Source organism: Dromiciops gliroides, chromosome 1, assembly GCF_019393635.1.
Source record: "Dromiciops gliroides isolate mDroGli1 chromosome 1, mDroGli1.pri, whole genome shotgun sequence".
Taxonomy (NCBI): domain Eukaryota; kingdom Metazoa; phylum Chordata; class Mammalia; order Microbiotheria; family Microbiotheriidae; genus Dromiciops; species Dromiciops gliroides.
Window position 1 is genome coordinate 340,188,042 of NC_057861.1, and position 8,781 is coordinate 340,196,822.

The following is an 8,781-nucleotide window of genomic DNA, read 5'->3' on the forward strand; positions in this document are numbered from 1 at the left end:
AGGCGTAGTACCCCTGTGGCTCTGCTTCCGGCCTAAAGTCCTCGCTCCGCTCCTCTTTCTGTCCTCTCTCCTCTCTCCTCCTCTCCCCCTTCATCTTTTATCCCCTGTCATCCCTGTCCTCCATGCCTTATTTTGGCTGAAAATGATTTGCTTTGTCTAAAGGGTTGCAGTGGAAGGCTCCGGGCGGCCGCTCGGGCTGCATTAAAATTCCTGCTGGCCCAGCTTCGAGCTGAAAACGCTTCTCCCCCGAGACTCCACTTTCGCTATTACTGTCAAGTACCCTTGACTCTTTATTTTTGCCCTTTTATCTATTACAACTAATTCGAGTTCTTTTGCCCTTTTCAGTCTAAGACGTGGGCTTTCTGTAAAGCCTCCCCCTGCCACTGAGCTCTCCGTGTGCGGAGCCTTTAGAAATTGAGGGGTTTACTGTCAAAATGAAAATTTCACTTCAAATTATCTTGGCTGATGCACGTTTTCCAGGCCGGGGGCTCCTGTCTCAGCCTTTTGACAGCCAGATCAGCAGAGAGGTTCAGTGATCTCGATAATATCATCCAAGAGAGCGAAAGTCAATACAATGACAGGGAATATGACTAGATACAATCCAATTACAGCTGCTTGCAGCAAGGGGAAGGGTTTGATCTACTCTTCGCCCCCCAGATTCCTTTATTCAGTGGTTTCTCCGAGATGATCTGTCTCCAAAGTTCGGGGACCCCCGTGTTTTCATTTAGGCACACGTGTGTATGAGTGCCACTAAAAATAGCCTCGTAAAGAATAGTGTTGTGGTGTTTTTTTCCCCCAAAGTTCCTGCCCAAACCTAAAGTGTCCACTAGGTTTAGGAATTTGACTTTTTGTTCTTTGCCACGAGACCATTATTTATTTAGTCCTTGATCATTCTCATCACAGTACCTGTCAGTAAAGAAAACTTTGTCAGTCATAGCCGGCCATCAGTAGGGCCAGTCTTATATGTTTTATCTATTTCTCCCTTGTTTATCTGCCAATCTATTTATCTCTTTATCTAGCACTCAGAACACCAGCTTTCTGTTCTCTGAAATATCTCTTTATTATCCCTTTTCTTTGGCGTCTTGACTGGTACTCAGCTTTTATCTTCTCCTAGGATGCCAGAAACTTTTTTTTTTAAATTGTCATTCGGGATCTTAAGGAAAGTGTTTAAAAGACTCATTGGAACTAAATGGCTAGTGGCCTGAGAGAGATTTCTGAGAGTCACATGTAGAAAACCCTCTTCTCTATTTAATGTCAAAACCTGCAAAGCATCTGCCCTGAAATGCTGAAATATTCATGGAGAGTTAGCGGTTCTCCACGTTACTAAAGGAGCTCGAATCTCAAACGGTCGGTTGAGAAAAGGAGGAAAAAAATCACACACTAAGTTTTTCTATGTGAAACAATCACTTTTTCACTAGTCCAGGAGCTTCTGCTGATCTTAGGACTGAGAGAGATCCACCTGTATTTATTTCTCTCTGCCCAATCGGTTTCTTTGCCAGAAGATTCCCCCTCTCTCCCTAACCCTCCTCTCCCCGCCCTCCCCCTCCCCTCCCAGGCCTCTGGGGACATGTTCTCCTCCTTCCTTTCTAAAGTCTTCAACTGCAACCACTTTTTCCCCTACTCCTTTAATATTTCAACAAATTTAGTGCACAGATAGAGTTTGGATTGATTTTTTAGGCAGGGACATATGACTCTAACTGCTCTGTCTGTTTTCCCTTTGGAGGTGGAGGTTGGGGGGTGAGAAGCTGTCAGACTCATCAAACACTGGTGATGGATGAAACTGAGTTCTTTTCAGCTGGGAAGAGCCAGTAAGAGGGGCCTGTTCCTGCCTTAGTTATCACACACATCCAAGGGGAAACTTCAGGGGTTAAACTGGGCATGCTAAGGAGTGAAGAAATCTAATTTCCCTCAGGTTCTAAAGTGTTCTGTTTGAAAAAGGTTTTTTTTTGGAAAGTCTAAAGGTTCCAAGTTTTCCCTTCCCCAACTTGGTGATTAGCTAGTGTTTGTTAAAATGTAAATCTTACTGTACTGATGTAGAGAATGAGTAAATATTTTGCCTCACTGCTTTCCCCCACTTGTCTTCCATTCTTTGGGATTAATAGTTTCTCAGAAATTATCATTGGAGCATTTACCAGTATAAATCCTAAATCTGGAATTTAGTGATCGGGCAAGGCAAAACACCATCACTCGGTTTTATTAGTATTATTATTTTAAACCTCTGAAACAGACAATTCATTGATGTGAACATACCTCTTTAAAACATCTTATTTGTAAAGTTAAGTTTGTGCAATAGTGTAAACCTGGGAGAAGTGCTGTTTGTGAGAATTATATACTAACAATGAAATCAGAAGGGAAAAGTCTTTATAACTAATATTGGCATGCCTGAAATGGAAACTCACTATTGAAACATTGCCTCAATGTAAACCTTTGGATGTAAACTTTCTCTTTGTTTTTTAAGTACTCCTAAAATATAGCACGTGCTTTCCCCCCCCCCTTTTTTTTCTTTAGACATGAAGTTAAATAAGGATCCCGGCACTGATTCTTTTCAAAGTTGTAGGCAAGGGAAACTCTTCTCAGGACGGAATGAAAATAGTCTCTCCGGTTAACCTAAGGAAAACAGACTTTTAAATCCTCTATTTTTGGATTACTTGTTTTGACATGGTTGGTTTGCTTGTTTCTTGATTAGTTTTAGGTTTATTTTTATTTATTTATTTATTTGTAGAAAAAAGTTTATTCTTCAAACTTAAGCTCTTCCCCTCCCTATTGTCCCCCCTCCCCCACTCTCCTTTCAGTTTGTGTCCACTTCTGCCAAGGATAAGAACATTCTGCGCCCCAGTGGGGGGCGGGGCTGTTAAGAACAGAACATTTTGCTGCCAGATTTGGGAAAAGAGAGGAGCTCCTTATTGGAGTCGTGGTGGTGGTGGTGTGGGGGGAAGTTTGCCAGATGTCCCTTCAGCATGTCCGTGCTGTTCCCCAGAGAGCGTCCCAGGGATCCGGTTTCCAGTATTGCTCCTTTGGTGGTAGCCCAGGACACGGTAGTGTTACTCAAGGCCTGGTTCAAAGTACTGTGTCTGAATATGGGGTCGTGAAAGACCCCATCAACCCAGTTTCTGAGACTGGTGACAGGGGAATCTTGGTGCCTATCGACGCCGCTGGGAACCGAGACGGCAGTGGAAGAAGAAGAGGAGGCAGCTGAGGAGGAAGTGGAGAGTCCTTGGCGCTTCAGCATGCAGGATGGGTACTCAGTCTGGTTCAAAGAAGTGGCTGTGTGAGCTAGGGACCAGATCCGGGGCTTGGCCTCCAGAATCTGGGACTCCCCCGGCTGCTGGAAGCACATTTTAGAATCGCAACCCCTCTGTCGCCCTCCCACTACTAGGTCTTGCTCACATTCATCCACTACGCTCTTGAGGCAGTTCTTGGCTCGCTCCACATCTTCCTCCAGCTGGACGCCTCCAGGAAGCGACATTTTGAGAGAGGTGGCCGGCTCCTTGCAAGGGTCTCCTGGGCAGTCTGCGCCTCCCGGGGCCGCCCGCATGTGGCCGCTGTCCAGGTGCTGGAAGGCCGGCTTCAGTTCGCACTCTGAACTCTCTGACTCAATGGGGTCGAAATCATCTAAGTCACTTAGCTCGAGTTCCTTCTCCTCCTTGCGGACACGTTCTATTTAGGGTGGGAGTGGGGGGGGGGAGGTAAAAGAGACATCTACAAGTTAAAAAAAGCGACTTACTAAATTCTTCTCTTTTTTCATCTCCATTAAACCCTAATTCAGATCCCTAAAAGGGACTCAATAAGGAGCCAAGGGAAAGTGGTCTCCTTGTTACCAAATCTCTCCCAATTCATTTCTCTCTCCGGCAATTGTCCTAAAAGACAGTTTGGGAAGGGACAGTAATTCCCCACAGTGGGTCAAAAGATGACCAAGGACCTAGAATAAATACAAATTGTTTGCCCTCTTCCAAACTTTAAGAACATTACAATAGGCATTTTCTCATTCTATACTGCTACAGTCACTAGTACACATAATTGAACTGAAGATTCATCTTTCCCCTCCCTCTTCCTACCCAGAGCCAAATGTTATCATTTCAAACCAACCATCATTCTTCTCATTTTTGAGATGGTCTTCCTGGGACTCTTCCTCTCCCTCTTCTTCCTCTTCGTAGGGCCTCTTCTCGTCTGAACATTTGTTTCGAGGTGGCCAAGTCATCTTGTTCTCTTTCTTGAGCCTCCGGCGGGCATTAGCGAACCAGGTGGAAACCTGGGTGAGGGTCATCTTAGTGATGATAGCTAGCATGATCTTCTCACCCTTTGTCGGGTAGGGGTTCTTTCGGTGCTCCTGTAGCCAGGCCTTCAAGGTGCTAGTGGTTTCCCGGGTGGCATTTTTCCTCCGTGTTCCCCCGTCCATTGTGCCATACCTGGGGGAACAGAGGAGAAAGGTGTTGGCAAAGTAACCTGGGTCAGTCAGACTACCACGTGGGGGCTGCGTCAGAAGATTAACCCTTGTGATCAAGATAGGAGAAATCCCAGGTTCAGTTCTGTTTGCTTTGCTTTGTAGCACCAGGTAGGTAGACAATATTTGTTTTTAATTTAAACATACAAGGCGGTAAAAATCTGCTTTCAAAACCTTAGACGGAAAAGAGTAGAGTGTTTGAGCAAAGTTGATTCTGTTGGACAGTTTGATAAGCCATTCTCCAGTAGAAGTTATTTAAATGACCCGAGGGCGTAAATGTTAATAGACGTATATTTAATAGGATTCCTTTATTAGTCATCCCTCCTACCCCTTTGTTCGGGAAAATGTAAAAACGAAACGCAGAAGATGCTGGACTGTACCTGAATATTTAATGTACCCAGCCAAGAAAGGTCACTAGCGCCCAGTGGGTGTAAAAGGTTGAAATGGCTTAAGTGGGGTTTCAAGATTTTCAAGCTAACAAACTTCACAAGGTAACGAGTGACTTGTCTATGAATGCGTGAAGGTTCTGGGTCCAACCCGTCTGGTAAGGAACTCAAAGCAAGAAGAAAGATTTCAGGGAGAAGGTAAAACACCAATCACATCGGGGAAAAGGGAAACTGGAGGATGGTGTGCACACAGACGGGTAGGGGCCGCTGGGGTGGGAGTCGGGTTGACCTCCTTGTCACATTGAAAACAGCGATTTCACTGCGCTTACAGCAGAAATGGACCCCTCCTCTACTTCCCGAAAACCACAAAGGAAGAGAGAGGGAGATCCAGGTGAGAGTTTTGTTTGGGGGCTTGAGTGCCTCCCTCCCCACCCCACCCCACCCCCCTTCTCTTTCTCTGTTTAGTCAGCACATTTTTAGCTGGGAAAGAGGGACTTAGGCCTTGTATTTCCTATCCCACTACTACTCCCTCCCCTCCCCCCCACCATGTCCCTTGGGCTGACCGTCAGGTGTTTCCGCGCCTTCGGACTCTTCTACTATTTAAACCATATGCTTTATTCAAACATTCAAATATGAAAACTCACAAGAAACACTGTGTTGGTTCGTACTTATTACACTACCTGGGCAGCACAGCCCCCGGAATCTGCTGAACCATTCCCTATACCTCACCTCTAAGATCATCCCTCTATAGGCCCAGGAGAGGATGGTTGAGAGATTTACGTCTCCCTTCTGCACAATCACTTTTCAAAAATGAATGGTCACGTGAAGAAAGTCGCCAATGTATGATAACCTACCAGTATTTACAGTCAGCAATAGATATGTATGTATATGTCTCTACACATGTATACATACATGTGTAGAGACATATACATACATATGTATATATATACATATGTATATATATACACACGACATATATGGAAAATATTTCCATTGGAATGTGGGTGGTGTGACTGGGGAGCAGAAGCACACTCAGTGCCCTTTCTCCTCGATGGAGTTCTTAATTGTCACTTCTTACCTGTCATATTGATACTGGCTGAGCGTGTGGTCATAAGGATAGTAGGCGGCGGCTGCCTGCGTGATGCCCGCATGCGCAGATCCCGTCCCATCTTTCGAGTCGAAACTATTCTGTAACATTAAATCAAGCTTGTCGGTTTATTAATCTTTTGATTCCTCTAGGGGAATTAAACGACACTAATCTGGTTACATTTCCGATGGAATATAGAATATGTCCCCAGCAGGATCTCTACTGAAAATAAAGTTCCTTGTGAAGCTATAGCTATAAAGTGCATATCCACTATGGTTGCTGTAGATTGGAAGTAGAAAAATGTAAATAAAAATACTTTGTATTCCTCTCCCTTTCCCTTTTCCCCTTCATACACACCTCCTCTGGTGCTGAGGGACACTGCGGATGGAACACGAAATCGACGTTTTTAGTTCCTAAGTATTATAATCTCCAGCAATTGGAACCCAAGGCTAAGGACAGGACCCGAACCCAGAACCCTAGTGACCTAAAGAAACTTTGCATGAGACACGGCCCATTCAATCGCATTAGGAGAAAGTAAGGTCCTGTCAATATGTTTATTAACTTTGGGGTAAGAAACAAAAGCGAAGGAGGAGAAAAAGGGAAAGGAGGAGGAGGAAGAGGAGAAGGAGGAAGGTGAACAGAAGCAGAAAGAAGCAGGGAAGAGAGGAGGAGGGGGGAATGTAGAAGTTCGAGTGGAGGAGGATTTAGAGTTGGGCTCGGGGCCTGGGGTAGGAGGTGAGAGTGGGGGAAGGGCAACTGATTCCCGAGACTTTAATCCCAAATGCTATGGAATTTCAGCGGGAGGGAGATCAATAGACACATTAACCCTCACTATAATGATGCCAAAGGAAAAGCTCATTCGAAGGTGTATCGATTCTTGGGGACCTGGACACATGCAACTTTAGACTCTAAGCCCCAGTAGCTCCTGCATCACTGGCATTCGTCATTAGCACCATTACTCCCTAGCACCTAGGAGGCAGCAATTTATTGAGCAATTGACTCCACTACTTTTCCGAAGAAGACCCCAATCTCCACGAGCAGAAAGAACCAAAGAACTGTCTTGCTAATGCTGAACATGAACTTTTAGTTATCAACGGTACCTATCTCAAAGCACCTACATTGCAAGGGGACAGTTCCACACGGGGAGAAAGATTCTCTAATTCTCATTTTCTGTCTCTCCGTCCCTCTCTTCCTCTGTCCCCCCTCCCCTCCTGACTTCCCCTCTCCTCTTTCCCCTGTCCCCTCCCTCCCCCTCCCCCTTCTTCACTCTGTCCCTAACACGTTAGCTCTATCCCAGGAACCATAAGGGGTAAATTTGTTTGAGAGATATTCCCCACTCCTCTACCCCGGGTCCAGAGTTTAGCTTACCAAAGAATAGAAGGCAGACGCTTCAGTGCCGTAGGTAACGTAGTTTCCGTAGCCCTGGGTGCCGGTGTAAGGGTTCCCATAGACTCCCAAGGCAGCTGCGGAATTGAGCTCATGCCTAGCTGTGGCCAGAAGCCTGCTCTCGTACACAGGACAATAGACTGGGGTCTGAGCTGAGCCAGCTGCTCCGGACTCTGCTAACGTCCGGCCGCTGGACTCACAGCAAGTAGTCAGGGAATTAGTGGTCATCAGGAACTAGAAGGAAGAAAGAGGTCTTGAGGGCAGAAGGGGCACTTGGGATGAAATTAGTGAGAAAGAACAAATTTCCAGCATCCACAGACAAATGCCTGGGGGTGGGGGGAGGTGGGAGGGGGGTTCTATTCGCTACTCTCTTTCTTGCTGCGAATGAAGATCTACGATTTCTTGAAATGTACCAGCTCAATGCCTTCTCGTTTGTGAACACAGTAGTCCCGACTGGTACATCCCGCCTCCCCCCCCCCCCATTATCTAAGGGGAATGTATTTTGGGAGAAGGGCTTCTGATTATCCAGAATATATAGATGAAACATCCTTCTTCAAAGGAACTTTTGCACCGTCCCCATATTAAAATGAATTGACTCCTTTTGCCACATAAAGGTTGCTCCTACCCTTAGAACCCTTTCCCCTTAACTACTGTGTTTACATTTGCTCCAGATTTCAAATGGCCACGCCGACACAAACACTCACATCTGTTATTAACCTGCTGTCTTGGGGGTATTCCCCAATGTGACTGCAATTACTCATTTAACGCACTTTGCTGTTTCCTTTTCAAAAGAAAAATCTGAAGGAGCAAGTGAAACCTGGAGGGGGGATAGTTCTCCACCCAAACCTTGTTCCTCTCTCCCAACCCGGTTCATCCCCTCCGGGTTCTACTGCGCTCTCCCTTCCTTCTCCAAAATCACCCAGAAAGGCAGAGGAACCTAACTCTCTCTGCAAACGTTGCCAGCACCGCAGTCTAACCAATTTCATGCTCTTCTGATAGATCTTCACTTTACCCAAGCAACCCCGCAGCCCGAAGCCCGTTCGGAAGTGGCCAATAATCATTGGCATTCAATCAATTATCCTCCGTGTACCATCAGGTCTTACCTGTGGTGCAGAAGAGTAAGGGTATCCAAACTGAGGGTATGACATGGTACAGAGGTTCCTGGTTATCAAGGAGCGAGGAGAGGCGTCTGCTCTAACACGCTACCGCAGCTGGGCTCTGCTCTACCGTACCAACTGATTGGTGACCACAGGTTCCTAGATGCTTATAGGACGAAGCAGAACACCATATTTAATTTATATACTTACACCTTAAAGTTTTTTTTTTAAACTGAAGAAAAAGTGATCTGTAATCATTGTAGCTATTTGTTTAGCCTCGGAAAATAGCCATACGGGGCACCGAGATCGGCCAAACCATGGCGATACAAGTACGTATTTTTTAACAGAAAAAAAAGGAAAAAAAAACTCGCGGGTAAACACGTC

The 8,781-nt window shown here is 45.7% G+C and overlaps 1 protein-coding gene across 1 annotated transcript; it reads right to left on the reverse strand.

The window, feature by feature from the left end:
- Positions 1 to 2,785: 2,785 nt before the first annotated feature.
- IRX4 (iroquois homeobox 4) lies at positions 2,786 to 8,448 on the reverse strand. The gene is made up of 5 exons (XM_043978407.1): positions 8,404 to 8,448; positions 7,283 to 7,534; positions 5,906 to 6,015; positions 4,087 to 4,406; positions 2,786 to 3,657 (listed from the first exon to the last, which is right to left on the reverse strand). The coding sequence occupies exons 1-5, from the start codon at positions 8,446 to 8,448 to the stop codon at positions 2,852 to 2,854; spliced, it is 1,533 nt and encodes a 510-aa protein (XP_043834342.1). The 3' UTR covers positions 2,786 to 2,851.
- Positions 8,449 to 8,781: the final 333 nt, after the last annotated feature.

Excerpts from the sequence above, each read along its gene's own strand:
- IRX4 (XM_043978407.1), bottom strand. The coding sequence starts at position 8,448 with ATGTCATACCCTCAGTTTGGATACCCTTACTCTTCTGCACCACAG. Across the intron at positions 7,535-8,403 it reads CTTACTCTTCTGCACCACAG|TTCCTGATGACCACTAATTC; the intron begins GTAAGACCTGAT and ends TCTTCCTTCTAG. Across the intron at positions 4,407-5,905 it reads AGCCAGTATCAATATGACAG|GTATGGCACAATGGACGGGG; the intron begins GTAAGAAGTGAC and ends CTGTTCCCCCAG.